Below are 22129 nucleotides of genomic sequence, written 5' to 3' on the forward strand. Positions count from 1 at the left end.
TGTCCTTTTAAGTACATTTGAAACAGTTGAGATACTTTGTAAGAAATCTGACACTAGGTGGCGCTCTATTACGATGCGTCTTCCACTCCAACTCTGATGATGTTATATATCCTCCGAGCACTAGGTGGCGCACTTTAACTTTGGCAGAGTCGCGACTGTGAGCGACGCTCTCTTCTAGTGAAATCTCGAGTGCCCTGGGAGGGTGACATTCATAGACATTGGTCGGCGCGCTATCCTCAGCTCCGTCTTGTTTGTTTCCGGCTCAGTAGGTCATTTTACCACCTTTACCAGGGCAGACCTTTCTCGGTTAGACGCGGCACACCGGTACTCAGCATGGCGCAGGCAGCTCAGAGATTAGTTAAAGCTGTGACCACAAAGACTCCAAAGCTCGTAGGCGGTAAGTTTTATAGGGACAGGGTTTATATAGCAGCATGGTACAGGGAGGGCCATAATGGGGATAATACAAGGAGGCTCTGGCAGGACAGCTCAGGGACACACACAGCACTAATGGGGATAATACAGGGAGGGCCTGACAGGACAGCTCAGGGACGCACACTGCAATAATGGGGATAATACAGGGAGGGCCTGACAGGACAGCTCAGGGACACACACAGAAAAAACGGGGATAATACAGGAAGGGCATGTCAGGACAGCTCAGGGACACACACTGCAATAATGGGGATAATACAGGGAGGGCCTGACAGGACAGCTCAGGGACACACACCGTAGTAATGGGGATAATACAGGGAGGGCCTGACAGGACAGCAATAATGGGGATAATACAGGGAGGGCCTGACAGGACAGCTCAGGGACACACACCGCACTAATGGGGATAATACAGGGAGGGCCTGACAGGACAGCTCAGGGACACACACAGCAAAAACGGGGATAATACAGTGAGGGCCTGATAGGACAGCTCAGGGACACACACTGCAATAATGGGGATAGTACAGGGAGGGCCTGACAGGACAGCTCAGGGACACACAGCAATAATGGGGATAATACAGGGAGGGCCTGACAGGACAGCTCAGGGACACACAGCAATAATGGGGATAATACAGGGAGGGCCTGACAGGACAGCTCTGGGACACACACTGCAATAATGGGGATAATACAGGGAGGGCCTGACAGGACAGCTCAGGGACGCACACTGCAATAATGGGGATAATACAGGGAGGGCCTGACAGGACAGCTCAGGGACACACACATCAATAATAAGTATAATATAAGGAGGGCCTGACAAGACAGCTTCAGGACACACACTGGATTAGTAAAACTAATACAGTGAGGGCTTGACGGGAGCTCTCTAGGACTCACACTGGAATAATTAAGGTAATGCAGTGAGGGTCAGATAGGACAGGCAGGGACACACTGGAATCATGATCGTAATACTTTTATTTATTTATGTGACGTGCAGCTGAATGGGAACATACCTCTATTTTAATGCATTCTATATAGATAATGCATTTAAAAAAATTAAAAATACTCAGTTAACCCCTACTCCCACATCTATTCGTTCATATTTGTCTAAGATTGTATTTCCAAAAATATCTGTAAATCAGTCAGAAAAGCTCTGCGTACCTATCACTATAGAAGAAGTTTTTCAACAAATGGATAAGATGCCGAAAGAGAGAGCACCAGGGCCTGATGGCTTTACTAATGTTTATTATAATATCTTAAAAAATAATTAGCCCCAGCTCTTACTAGATTTTTTAACAGTGCTTGTACCATAGGTACCTTTCCGTCTGAGTTCCTGTCTGCCCATGTCATTACTATCCCTAAATCTGGGAAACCTTTAACGTCTTGTCAAAACTTTAGACCTATATCTTTATTAAACACAGATGCAAAACTTTATGCTAAGATTCTAGCAGATCGACTTAAAAATATTATAACAACATTTATACATAGAGAAAGAGAGAGGGAATAGGAGGTGGAAAAAATCCACCACCAATACCCAAAAAAAGGTTACAGGAGGTATATGGGGCTTAACCCCAGGGACAATAATCAAAAGATAAGAAAGTGGAAAGGGAGATCCCCTAGCAAATAGCAAGTGGGAACTCAAATCCACTGAGTAATACCTCCTAAATAGAGTGTCACATAAATTAGGGTAAATAACCTTTATTAGAAATAGTGAAAAAAACACCAGAGCATAGTATAGGGCAGGTGAAAACCTGCACCTAGTAAAAAGCTTGGGCAGAGCCTAAAGGTCACCTAAAATTACCGTGTATATATATATATATATAGTGGGAGCACAAAAATTAGTGGAATATATAGTATATAATTAAAGATAATCACTAAATGGCATCCCTTGGAGAAAAAATATATAAAGTATAATTTGGTGGCCACAAAAAAGGCAGGATGGAGGGAATACTAGAAGTGTGACAGTGGTGGTGGTACCACACATAGATATGGCAATAGGTCACAAGGATAGGGGTAGGTAGAAAATATTAGGTCCTAATAAGCCACAACAGACGATACTGAGGCTATCCTGTAGCGTAACCAACACCCCAATAAAGAATAGTAGGTAGAAAGGGAGCTGTATCCCTTGCAATTCCAAAGTTAGAACCCAAATAGGAGTGCAGGAAAGTAGTAGTACGTCAGGGAAAGCCAGGACCTAGTTAACCCTAAACTTGCTATCTAAAGAGAGCCACCACTGACTGCTGCTTCAAGGCAGCCTAGCAAAAATCCCTCCAAACTACAGAGAAAGGACGCATGGATAGCGTCCAAACGGCCCAAGTATTAAATACAACAAATGCACAGAGTAAAGTTTAGTGAAGAATCATAGCGTCGGCTAAAGACTGCTCGACGCGCGTTTCGGCGTGTTAAAACCGCCTTTGTCAAGAGCAACTGGCAAATACAAACGAGCCCGCTTAAATACAAGTTGCCGAAAGAGAGAGCACCAGGGCCTGATGGCTTTACTAATGTTTATTATAATATCTTAAAAAATAATTAGCCCCAGCTCTTACTAGATTTTTTAACAGTGCTTGTACCATAGGTACCTTTCCGTCTGAGTTCCTGTCTATCCCTAAATCTGGGAAACCTTTAACGTCTTGTCAAAACTTTAGACCTATATCTTTATTAAACACAGATGCTAAACTTTATGCTAAGATTCTAGCAGATCGACTTAAAAATATTATAACAACATTTATACATACGGATCAAGTGGGATTTGTGACGGGCAGACAGGGACAAGACAACACTAGGAAGGTGTTAAACCTATATAAGATATCACAAATTACTAAACCGGAAAGCGTTGTGATATCTTTTGACGCCGAATAGGCGTTTGACAGATTAAACTGTTTTTTTTTTTTACATGAAACATTATTGGCCTATGGATTTCCACCTTCTTTTATTTTAGCAATTGAAGCTTTATATAGCACACCAACAGCAACAGTGCTCTATTCAGGATTTAGGTCACAGCCTTTTAGCATTACTAATGGGACTCGGCCCATTGTCACCCCTTCTATATGTGTTGGCCCTAGAACCTCTAGCCATATCTATTCGGAATAATGAAAACATTCATGGGGTATTAGTCGGTAATACAAATTATAAACTCAGCTTATTTGCTGATGACATTCTTCTCACAATTACTCAACCATTCATAACGCTTCCATCATTACATAAAGAATTGCAGTCCTATAGTCAACAGTCATATTATAAGTTAAACATAACAAAATCTCAAGCAATGTGTCTCAATGCAACTAAATTTATAGAAGAAAGACTGAAGGAAAGTTATCCTTATGACTGGAGAGAAGATCACCTAATATTTTTAGGTATTAGAATAACTAAAAAAAGATATATTTTTTCAGTTAACTATACGAAGCTATTGAAGGAAATTGATAACCAATTAAAATCATGGAAGAACTTGTTTTTATCTTGGGTAGGGAAAATAGCAGTGCTCAAAATGTCAATTCTACCTAAGATATTATATCTCTTTAGATCCCTGCATATGATACTCCCACAAAAATACATAACATGTATTCAAGCGGCTATGGTTCGCTTTAGTTGGGGCAGTAAACACCCGCAAATCCCCAAAGCATTATTGATGAGAAGTGTGAAAAATGGTGGTATGGGGATACCAAATATAAAGGCATACTATCATTCTGCTATACTTATGAACGTTATTAGTGCCCATTCAACCAGTTATACTCCTCAATGGGTGGCAATAGAAAATATGTATTGTGGACCACAAGATCTTGCAACATTATTATGGAAACCTCAGGAATTAAGACAATTAAGCTCAACTATGCTGCCATCCACTAAACACTTACTTAAAATCTGGGATATCTACAGAGATAAATTATGTACGGCCTATCCATGGGCGTTAGCGACTCCAATTAAAATTTTATATTTTTGTAATGGGACGTTCCCATATCAGAACTAGGAAAAAGCAGGAATTACACATGTATTTCATTTATGTACTTTAAAAGGTTTAAAATCTTTTTCGAATTTACAAAAGGAGTTTTCATTACCAGCAAGCTACACATTTGCATATCTTCAAATTAAAGCAATTTTAGACTTGGAAAAGGTCTGTACCAGAACAGATATGTTGCAATCTTCCATAACGAAGTTTGAAGAGAAATGTCACTAAGTTCCCCGAAAAGGGCATTATCTATATGCTATCAAACTCTAGCTAATCCAGTGGTAAATACAAATTGGAAATTCATGCAAGATTGGCAAGAAGATCTTCAAGAGAGTATTCCTTTGAGGGAATGGGAACATATTTTTAACGCTCACACTGGATTAACTACTAGTACTGCGCATTTAGAAGCAGCTAGGAAAATAATGTACAGGTGGTACATGGTTCCTGTGCGTTTGCACACTATGTTTCCGGCAACATCGGACATGTGCTGGTGCTGTCATACAGATAAAGGCACTATGCTACATGTCTGGTGGACATGTGAAGCGGTGAATGCACTTTGGAAGAATATTGAAAGAATAATAAAACAAATTACGAATCAGCAATTATCCCATGACCCAAAAACAATACTTCTCCGATCACTTCCAATAAATATCCCTAAAGTAATCAAGAAAATGATATTTCTCTTATTGAGCACAGGGTCTATATTAATTGCCAGATATTGGAAGTCCAATGACTTACCCTCATTACAGGAAATTGAAGACTTAATGTCTTTAACAGTAGAATATGAACTTTTAATGTAGAACCAAAGAAAAATAGGAAAATGGAGCCCCCAAATAGCCCAAATGTGGCGAACATATCTCCAATCAACAATAAGAACTAATTAGGCACACTTAGACAATATGTGAAGTTTTTTGTTAGTGCATCTGCATAATTTAAGGTTCTCATACAATTATATCTATAATCTTAGTAGGGCATTAGGAAACAGTTCAATTTGGTATAGGTCTGAGAAAGAAATATAATTAATAGATATAACTAATAGATCATTAATCGGATATCATCTCATTAAAGTGAGGCGCTTAAAGGAGCAAAGTGTTAATCCACAAGTAATTTTAATGTAATATTTTATTTTTTGCTGTAATTAATAATTTAACGGTAAAAATGTTTAAAATAAATATGTAACTTGTATTAAAAGTATAATATAAGGTCATATTTTATATTTATCATGGTAATCATGTTTTTTTTCGGTTTTCTGTACCCTCCCTTTTTTCCCTTCTGTATCCCCTATTTATGTTTTACCTTTTTGTTTACTAAACGTTATGAAATACAATAAAAAGTAAATTGCAAAAAAAAAATAATAATACCTTTAAGGTTCCATGCAGATGTGCAGTTTAGTGGGTCTATTCTTTGAGGATAAACTACTTATCCCATAAACCCCTACGTGGGTCCGCAGGAGTTTATGGGATAAGTAGTTTATCCTCAAAGAACAGGTTCACTCATCTTTTAGGATGAGTGATACTGCCCTGCAAATTTAAAGCGGCCACACCACAGCTACTCTCAGTTTGCACTCAGTGCAATTCAAGTTCTGTGCATTGATTCTGAGCCACAGACTGTACTGCCTGGTGAAGAAAGAGAGCTCCGTTTGTATTGTGCACAACTTGAATTAATATTTGACAGCACAAAATTAGCATTTCCGCTGCCTGACTGACCGCTCTGAGCTTAGAGATACAGCGTTTTTTTTGTTTGTTTGTTATAGAGGGCAGGGATGTCAAAGTGCCTTTTTTTACAAAATGTGGGTCTCTGGCACTTTTGCCTCCCAGATTTTGTCCCTCTCTGCTGTATAAGGAAAGATTAGTTGGATAGTCGACTGGCACTCTCAGCTTGTCACTGACCATTGCCAAACAGTTTAACCCCTGAAGGTTAGAGGGTGCCCAGATTGTTTAAGTTGAATTAAGTTGTTATGAGGGTGGGTGCATTCTCTTAATGTGTTATACAAATAAATCATTAAAAAAAAAAAAAAAAGTAGATACTCTCATCGTCGGCTGTAAATTCCCAGAGTCTGCATGCACCAGAAGGTGACAGTCTTCAGCCAAGATATGTGCTTGTAATACCCAAGATATATGGATAATAACCTTCACAGTGAAGTACCTTTGGAGTTTGTTTGAAATGTTTTCGGTCATTCTCTTACATTTGTGATCATGTCTCCTGTTTTGCAGCTGCTGTTGCCTACTCAAAGCCTCGCCTTTCCACATTCTGGCATTATGCACGTGTTGAGCTTGTCCCACCAAGTCCAGCAGAGATTCCAAAAGCCATCGAAAGCATCAAGGGATTAGTAAAATCTTTCCAGAGTGGACGTCTATCTGAGCTCACAGTCAGGGTAAGTAACTGTTGCTTATATAGATCTATAGATCTGAAATGTGAGTCTTTTTATTGATTCTCACATTTGCTATTTTTTCCTACGTTACAGAGAAAGCAAAATTTAGAATGTCAGAATCTGTCGTTCGATAGCTTTACATATGACCTCACAATATAAATAACTTTATTTCTATTTTGGTGCTGTGAGCACACAGGAATGAGTTCCTGATTAGAATATTAATGCATACAATTAGCCAGTATTTAAGTGCAGGCAGTAATTGTATTGTAACTGCCAAATGTTCTCAATGAAACTTTATATTTGTTTAATTTTAAACTTTTCAAATCATTTTGTCTCTTACAGGATGCCCTGAGAAATGGTGTAGTAGCTACTGAGGTCCTTATGTGGTTTTACATTGGAGAGTGCATTGGAAAAGGAAGCCTTATTGGGTACAATGTCTAAGAACTTTAATACTTTCTCCTTCATTAAACGTTGGCTTTTGTGACCTGTAACTTTTACATCCTGGACTTAATAAATGCAAGAGTGAGAGAAACACTCTGCCTAATATTGATTTTTGTCCTTTTTTTTCCCCTCCCCCCACTTCCCTTATTCCTGCACTTTCATAGAATGCAAAACCATTTCCATTCATACCACATTGGTAATAAATGCATCAAAATATTTTGGTACGCTATTTATTTAAAAGATGCCTCTTCCTCATCTGTGTGAGGTATCTCAAGAAATAACAGCTTTTTCATTGCTTGATTAAAGCCACTGGAATGTTCTGAAGTACTTCCCAAAGAGATTAATGTGTTTGATTATTCCGTATTGTAAATGTTTAGAATGCTGTGTGGTTGCACTAGCATAAATTTGTTTCTTCACTTGTTTATTGATTGATTGCATCTTCAGTGCCTATTCTGTTTTCCTCTTCAGTTTAAATGAAATAGAGTTCATGTTTCCAATATAATTATGCCACAGAGGTGTCACGGGCAAATATTCGTCTGTAACACTGAAAATAATGAGCTTTCATTTCAAGGCAGTTAAGACAGCGTACTTTGTACACATCAAGAGTCTTTAAATCAATGTATATTTTGATTTTATGTCTAGCACTGGACATTTCTCTTTTTTTCTAAGTAAATCTAAGGCCCGTACACATCAGTTAATGATATGCAACGGTGAATCACAAAAATAGAAATAAACAATGAGATGTGTGTGTGTGTATATATATATATATATATATATATATATATATATATATATATATATATATATTACAGAGAGAGAACAATTACATTTTTTATATATATCTATATCTCTCAGTCCAAAAAGAGTCCAGTAAAACCTTGGGATGAGAGAACAATCATAGTTCTTTCTGAGGTACAGACGTCTATGGAGTAGTGGGATCCGTATGAAAAAGAAAAACTAATAGTGCAATAAAAAAGGTCTATATGGTCCTACTCACATTTTTGAGATCTAAAAACTAGCTCTAGTATAAACCGCGTACAGTGGTATAATCCCCATTTATGGGATACGTGAGGGAGTGTTGTAAGTAGATATCTCGTCAGATAATGCTCACTGTGATAAAACCAGGAGAGTGTGTATAGAAATACCAAATGGTTACTCACATTTAATTGGGAAGACACACTGCTCAATGATAGGGCGTAAGTGGTATAATCCCCACCAAGGATGCTTTGGAGTAGTATCTCTCTGGAACAAGTAAAACTCAGATGCCAGGTAGTAAAATAATAAAAATTGTAAAGATAAAATTGCTAACTTACAACAAAGAAAGTGGCCAAAATACCTTTATTAAAATAGTTAAAATTCCACTTTTTTATCCACTTGAGAAAGCCGTAAGAGGAGAAACGCATTGTGGAAATTTTAACTAACTGTATTTCAATAAAGGTATTTTGGCCACTTTCTTTGTGAGTTAGCCATTTTATCTTTTTTATTATTTTACTACCTGGCATCTGAGTTTTACTTGTCCCAGAGAGATACTACTCCAAAGCATCCTTGGTGGGGATTATACCACTTATGCCCTATCATTGAGCAGTGTGTCTTCCCAATTAAATGTGAGTAATTTGGTATTTCTATACACTCTCCTGGTTTTATCACAGTGAGCATTATTGTTTTTTTATGTTGCATATGGTCCCCATCTGACAAGATATCTACTTACAACACTCCCTCACGTATCCCATATGTGGGGATTGTACCACTGTGCACGGTTTATACTAGAGCTAGTTTTTAGCTTTCAAAAACGTTATGATAGACTTTTAGTAAAGGAAAAAATTTTTAGGCACCCATAGTTTATGTAGAGATTCCTTAGATTGTAGTTACAGGTTCGCTATTCTAACCTACAATTGGATATTCAGATTTTCATTCAGTTTATTGAATTAACGCCTGTTTATGGTATTTCACAACCCAGTAGCGTTGGAGCTTTGGTAAGGGTACTTACAGCCTTGGCAAATCATAGTCGTTGAGAGCCTTAAAGCTTCACCCCAAAAATTCTTTGCTCCTTTTATCATGTGCAGCTTTGCTATTGAGTCAAGATACATATAGTGCATAAAACTCTCACCAGTGTAGGTGATTCCAGTCGCAAATGGATGGAAACCGGAAAGCTATGCATAAAAGGGATTAATTAAAACAGAAACTACTAAAGACCTATGTACATCTTACACATCGCTATCTTGTGGTTACTCATCTTGGATACCATATCTAAGACACTATAAAAGTTAGTCATTTTGTAAACCTATATGAAAGTGCTAACTTAACAAACACAAATTAAGCCTCAAAGATGTTGCAGGTATTACTCTACATGTACACCTCTGAAATAAATTTGCATCTAGTTAATTGTTCTTGTTTACACTACACTAGTGATGGCTATCCTTAACACCACCTATAATTCAGCCTGGCTGTGTGTAATGTGAGCTGGAATTCAGAAATATTTCTGATACGAAGTGATGAAAATATTGTTTCCACTCCCTCTTGCAGTTTAACAGCTTGCTCTTGAGGGCCCTTTACAAGCTAAATACAAACACAGTTTAGTTGGCTTTACTGAAAACAACTGCTATGGGGCAAGTCAGTTTTTAAGATAGGATGAGATCTATGCTGGAGTTACTGTTGACTTGGTCTCTGCAGTTAGTGACATCAAAGCATAGATTTGAATGCAGAAGCAATCGTAATCCTGGCAGCAGTTTCAAATAACAAAGTATGTTTCAACTAGTTAGCCCTGCCCAAGAAAATGGTTTAACCGGGTCCTTCAGAGAGAGAGAGGTATACCTTTCTTTGGATATACCATGATAAACATAAGGTAAAAACAAAATAAATAATATTTTAAAAAATTTTATCCAGCCTGTCACCCAAAAACAGGTAAAAAAAAAGACTAGCAGGGTTATTCTATAAAGGCAGAATTCAAAGTGAATTTCAAATTTTTTTTTATTTTTTTTTTTAATTCTTTATTTTTGCAGTGCTTATAATGGTTACTGGCTTACATATGGTACCCCAACGGCATTCCATACGTTGATTGCTAAACTTTTGTCACAGAGGGTATTAGATAGACAAAGCACCTTTTTTTTTTATATTGCATGGCAAACAGGCTTAAACAAAGATTGAGATTACAATAGAAAAACAAAAGAAACATTCTAGAGCTTTGCTTTTATCACATAGTAGTTGCTAGACATTGCGCGTTTTCTAATGGTTAATTACAAGATAAAGTTACCCGCAGGGTAGTTTAGCTAGTTACAAGCTTAGGTATGCGAGATATAGTATCTCCCCTCAGGCCTCCATAGACACCCTTAAATGCTGTTGACAAAGCATGATAGACACTACTTCACCGCCTATTCCCCCAAATAATACACATTAAAGCATTTAAATCTGCTTGAAGCCACTATAGGTATACTTGCTGACTGTGTAGTGAGAGTAGCTTCTCTTTGCCGCAGCTCACGAGCATTAGTCCCTTATACAGTTCATCTTGGTTTCTTGCTGGGTTGATTCTGTCTCCGCGGGGAGCCGCCATCTTGGTGGTCTCGAGGCCGTTCTTTGAGGGAAAGTTCCACTGCCGACCGATGCCAGTGCCGCTCGTTCTAGGCAGTGGGGGTGCAGGCTTCCGACATCCGCCCCTCTCTGCTGTGTGCGCCAGCTTCTGCTTCTGAAAATACGAGGTCCAGGGAGCTTGCATGCGGTAAGGGTTTTCGCGGGCTGCGGCTGCTTTGCGTATTGCTCGGTCCCCTGAGAGCCTGGGTCAGCCGTGGTGGGAGGCTTAGAGTTTGCTGTTTGTGGTCGCTTGGGAGCAGGCTGGAAGTGTGGTGTTCAGCTTCATGCTGGGGCGCTCTGCACGGCTCCCTGCTTAGTCCTTGTGGCCTGCTGTAATCAGGGCTCAGGTCTCTCATGCACGTGGTGGTCGCCATTTTGTGTGCAGCAGTGTCATCCTTTGCATCTCTCTCGGGCCCTTGGGGTGAGGGCCGGGATCACCCCCCCGGTCCAGAGGGGGGGGGGAATCAGGACCGGGTCCGCATATGGATTCCCTGTTCGACGGGCTCCAGTGGGCAGGTTAGTGGTGTGGCGGCCGTCCACTCCTCTTGCTGCCGGGTGAGGTCTCGCCTGTTGCCGCAGGGACCTCTCCCCTGAGGGACTAAAACCCCAGAGGGCAAGCCTCTCCTCAGCTCTGGTAGCCCTAGACGACTGGGGTCGCAGTTGTGGGCTGGTCGTGCATTCCAAAAGCCCAATTTACAGGCATAAAAGGTGGTTTGTAGCTTGTATTGCGCAGGAGCTGGTCTGTCTTGCGACCGCTCGGCTTGGCGGCCCGGCCCCGCCCCCCCGTGAATTTCAAATTTAAGGTCAAAGTAGCACAAATTTAACAATCCCCCTAAGCCAGTTCTGCCTTTCTGGCCTTAAAGGGTCACTCCAGGCACCCAGACCACTTCTGTCCATTGGAGTGGTCTGGTTGCCAACTCCCACTACTCTTAACCCTGTTTTCATAAACTGCAATATTTACCTTGCAGTGTTAAGTCCTCTAGTGGCTGTCTATCGAAAAGTGTTTTAAGCCAGTGTTTCCCAACACAGTCCTCAAGGCACACCTACCAGTCCAGGATTTAAGGATTAAGGATTACCCAGTTTTGTCTAAGGTGTTTTTAGAAAAAAAAAGAAAAAACACCTTAGACAAAACTGGGTAATCCTTAAATCCTGGACTGGTTGGTGTGCCTTGAGGACTGGATTGGGAAACACTGTTTTAAGCTATGTGAGGACCTCCAGCGTCGCAGAAATCCCCATAGGAAAGATTTGAAGGGAAATCGGCGATGGACTCCCCTTCAGCATCTTGGGATGGGGGGTGGGAGGGAGAGAGGCACTATAGGGTCCTGCAGGTTCAGGAAAATAAATGTTTTCCTGGCACTGGAGAATCCCTTTAAATTTGAAATGCACGGGGGTGGGGCCGGACCGCCGAGCTGAGCGGTCGCAGGACAGCTCAGCTCCTGCAAAAAGAGGAACATAAAACCTGTAAATCGGGGTTATGAGAAAACTACCTATGAATACCTGCAACCCTCGAAGTAACCGGGCTGCCTGAGCTGAGGAGTGGCTTGCTCACGGAGCTCTAGTACCTCGGAGGAGAGGGCCCGCTGCATCAGGTGGGACCTCGCCTGGCGGTGAGTGAAGCGGACGGCCGCCGCGACACTATCCTGCCCGAAGGAGCCCGACACAAGCGGACTACAGGCGGGTCCGGTCCTGATCCCCCCCCCCCCTCTGGACCGGGGGGGTGATCCCGGTCCTCACCCCACAGCCGCACTCGGAGGCCACAATATACCAGCTAAAATGGCGGAGGCCACATGTGAGTACCTGAGGCCAGAGAAAAAATGGACTAGCAGCGCTCGCAGACCCAAGGAGGCGACCAAGCGCCAAGGCGAGAAAAGCCGACCAAGCCTTCAGTAACACACTCACGGGACCTGCCACCCTACCCTGCAAGCAAAGTGCCTGAAGCACACAACCTACCAAGCTCAGGCCGGCAGCATGCCCCTACCCACATATACAACTGGGCCTGGAAATGGAACTCTCGCAAGTGGGTCAGGTGCTGTGATGCCTGAAACTCCTCACTGAACTGCAACTTAATGAGGTGCCCGCGGCAGGTATAGGCTGACCGACTGCTACTCTTAAAGCCGCAGGATGCTGCGATGCCAGGTCCCAGGACTGAATAAAAGAGAACTGTTGCCCTCCTGTGACACAAATCTTAAACACCCATGAAACTACTGGGACACAAACCCCCAGCATCCTCTCCCCTCACCCTCTATACTACATGCAACAGACAGGGGGCCTCCCTGGTGAATTCTCCGGTTAAAATTCTTGTTAATACTTGCCTGTTTTTACTTTTGACCTTAAGAAAATCTGTGTCTTAGTTACACTATCTGTCGACTGCCTATATACTATACATTGCTTAGGCAGGCTAGACTTAATTGCTTAACTAATCAAAACTTAGGGCTAACTGACTGATTTAACCTCAGGCATGATGCTAATTCGTATGCATATCTAGCCTAACATGTACATAATTTGCTATAATCCACTGATGTCTCATGACTTGTTATTAACATGTTAATTTGTATGGCACGTATACTACGTACCATAATATATCAATGCTACATAGTCTGTTAGCCCGATGTCCTAGCATGTTAACTACCTATTATTAATGTCTTATAGTTTGTTAACTTCTTATAGCCTGTTAACCTACACTACTAACTATGGAAGTCTCATAGCCTGTTAATTCCACATTATATTTACAAAAATGTGCTGTGTAATCCGCTGCAACCTGAAATGCTTTGACTACACCTGCAGTAGCTGTTGTGGCACTGCATGTTTGATGTTACTCTGAGCACAAATAAAATAAAGAATTTAAAAAAAAAAAATTTGAAATGCACATTGAATTCTAACTTTAGTGAATAACCCTATCGAAATGCTGGGCGAGGGGCCTTATAATATCTTAATTAAATTGTTTGGTTATGTGCTCCTGTGCCAAAACCTGAGAGGCAGATCTAAAGCATTGGTAATGCTGTCGTGATTAGCCAGGAAAATATCTTTATATCTAAGCATAAAGAAATACTCCAAGCAGACTGTAAGGTTCATGGTGCCAGGAGTACCTTGCAAAGAGTTTCCTTTAGCTCGCCAGTTTCTTTAGCTGCAAATGGAAGTTTGCAGAAAATGAAAAGTAAGATTGGAAATATATTTGCAAGATTTAGTAAATGCATATTTTTTGTGATTAATTGTATGCATTAAAAATATGGATTTTTGTTTTGGAGATAGTTCATACTTTTTTCACTTGCTTTTTTTTTCACTTGCTCTTTCTTGGTTTCCCACTAGATAGAGCTCCAACCCGACCAAGAGAATCTGTGCCTTATCCCAATTATGTAAATAGGAACTATGAAGATTTGAGGACCAAATGGCTTAAAGGGACACTATAGGCACCCGGCCCATTTTATTGAAGTGATCTGGATGCACTGTCCCTGTTCCCTTAATCCTACAGCTAAAAAAAACTTGCAGTTTTAGAGAATTTACACTACCACTGGTGGCTGTCTATCAGACAGCTACTAGAGGTGCTTCTTACTGTTTTACCAAGGAATGTCCAGTGTCTTCTAAATCCCCATAGGAAAGCATTGATTCAATGACAGCCCAGTCATTCAGCCACCGGTAGTAAATGCAGAAGCGGGTCGTACTGTCCCAATTCAACACTAGTACCATGGGGGAAACCCAGAGGCTTCAGTCACCCCCAGCATAAGCATCCGTCTCATCTCAGCCCACATCCCTTCTCCCACCTCTACTCCTCTCACTGCGAGCTTAGTGAACCCAGAAGTAGAGGAGAACAAGTCTGACGTTCCATCAGCAATTGGTGGACCTCCTCCTGTACCCTTAGTCTATGTCTGCGTTGCCTGCTCTTGGGTTATCCCTTCCTGGCAGGCATGGCATCAGACAGCTTTCAGCATGTTCATATGAAAGGTTCTGTGGACCTTTTCATCTGAAAAGCGGGCTACTAAGCAGGTAGTATCACAAATCTGCTCTGCTATCCAGGCAGCCTGCATCTTATTCTGCTTGGTAGGTTTAAGGGCTATCACCTTCTACCCTACGTGGAATGTGTGGTTTTGAGTGGTACGGTCATACCATCGTTTCTGTCTTTCCTGAGAGGCTTGTAGGTTTTCTTGGACTGTATCAGTCAGAATCTTAAGCCGGTCCCTAAATTCCAACACATAGGTGCCAATCAGTCCCCCAGCTAGGAATCAGAGTAGATCTAGGGGCCCTTTCACTCTACTCCCGTATAACAACTCGAACAAAGAGAACCCAGGGGTGTCCTGCGGCATTTCCCACTATGCAAACAGGAGGTGCGGCATGTGTTGCTCCCAGTCCTTGTTAGCGGGTACAAAAGCCCGAAGTAGCTGCTTCAGGGTTCCGCTGAATCTCTCACATAGTCCGTTCATCTGGGGTGATATGGAAAGCATTGCAGAGGTTTAATCCCGCAAAGTTTCTATAGCTGATGGGTTAACTAGGGCGTGAACTGGATCCCCTGATCTGACACGATTCCTGAGGAAATCCTACTCGATTGTTTCCAGCTTCCGGGTAGCAGGTGGCATAGTCTACAATCGTTAAGATATACTTCTTTCCGGTCATACTGGGTCAAGACAGCGGTCCCACTATGTTAAACACAATACGGCTAAATGGCTCACCTACTATGTGCAGGGGTTGTAACTTGGCCTTGGAGTGGTCGCCGCAGCTCCTCACCCATTAGCACACATCACAGGTCCTTCAGTAGTCATGTATGTCCCTCATGATTCCTGGCCAAAAGAATGCTTTGGTCAGGCGATGTCTGACAGTGTCCTAAGTTCCTGGAAAAGGGGATGTCATGCCCTTCTTTTAGTAGTTCCTGCCTAAACTTTTGGGGTACAATTAAATGTCTAGGCACTTGGGCTTCCCCTTTCTATTACCCTTTGTCACTCGGTACAGAAGTCCCTTCTCCCACTCAAACCTTTTTTCCCCCCCAACCCCTCGGGCCCATTTTGTAGAGAGCACTGCCTCTCACAGTCTCTTATGTATTGTTGCGGTCACCGGCCCGCCGAGCCTCATGGCCGTGCCCGACCGGCACGGCCACGCCGACAACACGAGCTTATCTGCTCGTCGGCGAGCCGGGAACCGCTCCTTCCGTTCTTCCGGGCATCACGCCCGAATCAAACATGGCGCCGACCACGTGGTCGCGCCTAAGAGTAGCTCCGCCCCCGAAAATTATACCAACGTGTGCGTGACGTCACGACGTCAACGCACACGCACGTTTTGGGGTCAGAGGTAGCCCTCTGACCAATCATAGCCTAGAGAGGGGTATTTAAACCCCTAGCTTTTCCCATTACTTTGCCATGTCGTGGTTTCAGTTTCCTGATTTCCTGAGAGTGCTATTTCCGTGATTCTGATTTCCTGGTATCCTGATCCTTGGCGTTTCCCTGGTTATTCTGATCTCTGGTTTCCCTGACTTGGCTTGTTTTATCGGTATTGAGTATTTTCTGGCTTCCTTGACCTCGGCTTTCCCTTTGACCATTCTCTGTCTCTAGCGTATTAGTCCGGCCATTCTAAGGTCTGGTTTACGCTCTATCCTGTTATTTTCATTTTCTTACCTATGTATATGTTTACATAGTTTCTGCGTGCTGGACCACATTACTAGTCGTGACATTACGACATGGCCATGGATCCTGCAGAACTATGCAAGCATATGATCGCCTGTGAGAGTAGGGTGGAGGATATGGACCACAGGTTAGACCAATTTGCCCAGGCATTTCAGACCTTGCTCCAGAGGACTGCCTATTTAGAGGTCCCTCCGGTACCACCTGTGGTTCCGCCACCTGTAGTGGTTCCCGTACCACATAAACCACCGTCCATAACCTTGTCACCGCCCCCTCGCTATGGAGGTGATTCTAAGGAATTCAGAGGTTTTTTAAACCAAATTGAATACCACTTTGAGGCCTCCCCAGGTTCATTCCCAACAGATAGATCTAAAATAGGCTATCTGATGAACCAATTAACTGGAAAAGCCTTGACCTGGGCTAACCCCTTATGGGAAAGTGGTGACGCAGTAGCCCGTGATTACAGTACTTTTCTTACGGCCTTTAAGGCTACGTTTGAACCTAAAGGCAGGGAGAAGAACGCTGCCAAAGCCCTTATGAGAATCAAGCAAGGCAGTCGTTCTGTAGCCGATTATGCAATAGAGTTCAGGACATTAGCGTCTGAGGTTGATTGGACCAATAGTGGTCTGGTGGCTGCTTTCTCTGAAGGTCTAGCTGAGAGTATACAAGATGAGACTGCAGCTAGAGACCTTCCGGTTAATCTTAATGAGTTTATTGCCTACATGATAGACATTGATAACCGGCTCAGAGAGAGAGAGAAAAACAAACAACGTAACAGACGTTCTAATTTGTCCATAGCTCCTCGTTTCTCTAACCCAGTGGTGAGTAGCCAAACGCCTCTTCCAGAACCTGAACCCATGCAATTGGGTAGCGCTAAACTCACTGAGGCAGAGAGACAACACAGACGTAACGAGGGGTTATGTATGTATTGTGGCAAGAAGGGACATCTAAGATCGTCATGCCCGGTTCGGCCGGAAAACTTGCACACCTAAGGCACGTACGGGGACCGACCTTAGGTGTGATGTATATGTCCCCTAAATTGACTAAGAACCGTTTCCTTGTCAAAGTAACCTTATCTTTCAAGAACACTACTGTTCAGTGTGAGGCTATGATTGACTCTGGGGCAGCGGAGAATTTCCTAGACAAAGAATTCTCTGCAAAACATCTCCTGCCCTTAAGACATAAAGAGAAACCGATAGCAGTCGAGGCCATTGATGGAAGGCCTCTTACCCAGCCTTTCATCACACACGAAACTCTGCTAATCACTGTTTCAGTGGGTATTCTCCACTCTGAAGAAATGACCTTTCAAATCATATCTTCACCTACAGTTCCGATAATACTCGGTTTCCCTTGGCTCCTGAAACACAATCCACGTTTGGATTGGATTGAAGGAGAGATTGTGAGTTGGGGTGAGAGATGCAAAGGTGTTTGCTTTAAGCAAATCCCACAACCTATTGGTACCATTAATGTTCCTGTTGCACCTCCCTTGACCACACAAATTCCACCGCAGTATATGGATTTGAAAGAGGTATTTAACAAGGTCCAGTCAGAAGGGTTACCTCCTCATAGACCTTATGACTGTACTATAAACTTATTACCAGGGACTATGCCTCCCAAGGGAGGAGTCTATGCCTTGTCCCTCCAGGAAAATCTTTGTTTGGAGGAATATATTAAAGATGCTCTCAGAAAGGGTCATATCCGTAGGTCCTCCTCACCAGCCGGGGCTGGATTCTTCTTTGTCTCTAAAAAAGAAGGAGACCTACGCCCTTGTATTGATTATAGGGGTTTGAATAGGATTACCATAAAAAATGCCTACCCTATTCCCGTTATATCAGAGCTGTTTGACAGATTGAGGGGAGCTCGAGTCTTTACCAAGCTCGATCTCCGAAGCGCATACAATCTAGTCAGGATTAAGGACGGTCACGAATGGATGACCGCATTTAACACCAGAATGGGACATTACGAATACCTGGTTATGCCGTTTGGATTATGTAACGCTCCAGCGGTATTCCAGGATTTTATTAACGATGTCCTAAGAGAGTACCTTCACATGTTCGTTCTAGTGTACTTGGACGACATTCTCATCTATTCCCCAGACCTAGAGACACATCACGAACATGGGAGAATTGTACTGAAAACCCTGTTACAGAACGGCCTTTACTGTAAACTGGAGAAATGCCAGTTTGACCAAACGGAGATACAATTCCTTGGATACGTTATATCTCCGTCTGGTTTCCAGATGGATCCCCGTAAACTGGAGGCAGTCTTACAGTGGCCATTACCCAAGGGCCTTAAAGCCACTCAACGCTTTATAGGTTTTGCGAATTACTACCGCAAATTCATAAAGGGTTTTTCCTCCGTGATTTCCCCTATAACCAATTTAACCAAAAAAGGAGCAAATTGTACATCTTGGCCCAAAGAAGCAAGAGAGGCATTTGAACTGTTAAAATCTTTATTTTCCTCAGCACCTGTCCTGACCCATCCTGATCCAACCAAACCATTTATCTTAGAGGTGGATGCATCAGAGACAGGAGTTGGAGCCATTCTGTCTCAAAGAGAAAGTCCTGATACACCTTTACATCCTTGTGGATTTTACTCTCGCAAACTCACACCTGCAGAGAAGAATTATGACATAGGGAATAGGGAACTTTTGGCCATTGTACTTGCCCTTAAGGAATGGAGGCATCTCTTGGAAGGTTCCAAAGAGCCACTTTTGGGGGGGCGGGGCCTGACCGCCATGCTGACCGGTCGCATGCGGGAGAGGCTCCTGCAAAATCTAGCCATCTGGGCCGAAAACTATGGCAAAAAAATTCTCATCTCAGCCTAGAGGTACAGCAAAGTGAGCAGGGAGCTGTGGGCACTACTGCAGACCCCAAGATCGGGAGCTTTGGAGACCCGGAGGGTTATACTCAGCTTTGGAGCCTGCGGCCTAAACGGGAGAGAAGCAGAGTGGACGGCCGCCACCCTGCTCTATATTCTAGCAGCCACACAGCAGCCCTGTGACACTCCTCACAGGCCCCGTCCCCCCCCCATGGGCCGGGGGGGTTATCCCGGTCCACAGTGGAGAGATCCGGCGCCATCAGGAGCAGATCCCACAAACCTTAGCCTGCTCCCGGACACCCGCGCTTTCTACACAAAATGGCGGCCCCACAGTCTGAAATAGAAAAGCTGACTACCAGCAAACAGGAACCACAACACTGCGGCAGGCTGGCTGGAACACCCACCCCTGGACTGTCTAACCACACCAGCAGAGGAAATGGCAGCCCAAGCCTTTGTGCCCAGCGATTGGGTCCGACCCCAATGCTGCCCTCCTGGGCATCGAGATGTGCGGGGATGTTCCTCACATCGCAACCCAACGCCTGGACGAATCACCCCAGCCAGGACCCCCGGATACAGAAGCAGGGCTTAAACCGACAGAGTGGTATTTACCGAATTCTCCTACTTGCTGGAACCCTGCCATCGCTTCCTGCACACAAGTCAGCAGCGGGAGTGTGCCAAAGATCACATACCGGAGGGGACTGTGTTCTGTCCTTGCCTGTAGAACCCAGGCCTGATGTGCTTACATAGAATGAATGTCTTAGAAGCTAACACAAATAGAAGCTAACACAAAAGCGGCGATGCATAGATGGCGCTGCGAGGATACTCCACAAAATAAGCGTGGTCAAAATTTATACTTAAAGCATGTTAACACTAAGAGTCATGAGACTAGCCAACTATATTGCTATTAACTGCTCTTCTGACTCCATTACTTATTTCTCAATAACATAAAATGTGCATTATTTCTCATGTCACACAATTGTTAAGCTCTACCTGACGTTAAGCATGCACCAGCTGTTGTGGCTGTGACTCAACACACTAAACGTGACCTGTCATATTAATCGTACCTCTTAAAGATTAAGCATACTTGCAACTCTAACATGCATATTTAGCTAAACTACTTGTATTACTTTTGTTTCTCAACAAGCTTGTATAACTCTGTTTACATGATTGTCTCAAAAAAAAAAAAAACCATGGCAATCTTTCTTTGAGGTGCATTGTACACCATCTTGATGTTGTTACTTTATGTTATCCCACAATGCCTCCTCTTTCTCTTCTGTACCCCATGATGCACATGCCATAATAAAAGAAAGATTTACAAAGAGCCACTTTTGATCTTTACTGATCATAAGAATTTGGCTTATATTGGGGACGCTAAGAGACTGTCCTCTCGTCAGGCTAGATGGTCATTGTTCCTCTCCCGATTCAATTTCATAATTACGTACAGGCCTGGTACTAAAAACACCAAGGCAGATGCACTTTCTAGGCAGTTTGAGACAGATGAAGCTCCGGAACAGGTGATATATCCTATTATACCTCCTGAATGCCTCATTGCCACTACAGTTACCGAAGTGTCTTCTCCACTCTTCTGTGCCATAATAGCAGATCAAACTCAGGCACCTGTGGGAAAACCTCCGGACAAACTGTATGTGTCACCTCAGTTTCGAAAGAAGGTACTAGATTTGTTCCATGACAACCTCACAGCAGGCCATCCTGGAGTCCATAAAACCCTCTCTGCCATCTCCCGGAGGTTTTGGTGGCCTGCTCTTAGAAACGATATCAAAGAATATGTTGGGGCATGTCAAATATGTGCCGTTTCTAAAGTTCCTCCTAGATCGCCTCCTGGACTCTTACAACCACTGCCCATACCCAGTGCTCCTTGGACCCACTTAGCCATGGATTTCATTGTGGATCTACCCAGTTCAAACGGGTTTAATACAGTCCTTATGGTTATCGATAGGTTCACAAAGATGGCACATTTTGTCCCCCTTAAAAAATTACCATCTGCTCAAGATCTAGTTCAAATATTCTTGAGAGAGATCTTTCGGTTGCACGGTGTACCTAAAAGCATAGTATCTGACAGAGGTACCCACTTTGTTTCTAGGTTTTGGCGTTCCTTTTGTAAGCAATTAGGCATTGAACTCTCCTTTTCGTCAGCGTATCACCCTCAAACTAATGGAACAGCAGAGAGGGCGAATCAGTCTCTAGAAGCCTATTTACGTTGCTTTATAAATGCCAATCAGTCTAACTGGTGTGAGCTCTTACCCATGGCTGAGTTCGCCAGGAACAACGCCACTCATGAATCTTCTAATCATAGTCCATTCTTTGTAAATCAGGGTTATCACCCCGCTGTTTTTCCTTCTGAATTCTCAGACACGGAAATTCCTGCCTTGAACACCCGTTTGGAATCAATTCAATATACCTGGGATTCCGTCCATTCAGCTCTGTAGAAAGCTTCATTACGAGCAAAGGCCCAAGCTGACAAAAAACGGGGCGCTAATCCTGTATATCTTCCAGGTGACAGGGTGTGGCTCTCCACAAAACATATCAAACTTAAGGTCCCGTCCATGAAATTCGCCCCCCGGTACATAGGTCCCTTTCGGGTTACCCAACGTGTCAATCCAGTGACCTATTCTTTGGCACTTCCGGCTCATATGAGAATTGCAAATACTTTCCATGTGTCTCTGCTCAAGCCCCTTACTTGCAATCGCTACACCAGATTATCCACTCCTCCTCCGCCCTTGGTAGTGGGTGATCAAGAAGAATACGAAGTCCGTTCTATCATGAACTCCAAATTATCCAGAGGTGTCTTGTCCTATCTCGTTGACTGGAAGGGTTATGGTCCCGAGGAACGTTGTTGGGTTCCTGCTGACCGGTCCATGTGCCCCGTCTTATCCGGTCATTTCACAACCGCTTTCCTCTTAAGCCGGGTTCTTCCCGCCCGGTGCGCGGTCTTCGAGTGGGGGGTAC

At 43.1% G+C, this 22129-nt stretch overlaps 1 protein-coding gene across 1 annotated transcript; it reads left to right on the forward strand.

The window, feature by feature from the left end:
* The first annotated feature begins 222 nt into the window (after positions 1-222).
* On the forward strand, positions 223-7284 carry ATP5MG (ATP synthase membrane subunit g). The gene is made up of 3 exons (XM_063435404.1): positions 223-397; positions 6577-6737; positions 7077-7284. The coding sequence occupies exons 1-3, from the start codon at positions 334-336 to the stop codon at positions 7173-7175; spliced, it is 324 nt and encodes a 107-aa protein (XP_063291474.1). The 5' UTR covers positions 223-333; the 3' UTR covers positions 7176-7284.
* Positions 7285-22129: the final 14845 nt, after the last annotated feature.

This window comes from Pelobates fuscus, chromosome 11 (genome assembly GCF_036172605.1).
Source record: "Pelobates fuscus isolate aPelFus1 chromosome 11, aPelFus1.pri, whole genome shotgun sequence".
In the NCBI taxonomy this organism is placed as follows: domain Eukaryota; kingdom Metazoa; phylum Chordata; class Amphibia; order Anura; family Pelobatidae; genus Pelobates; species Pelobates fuscus.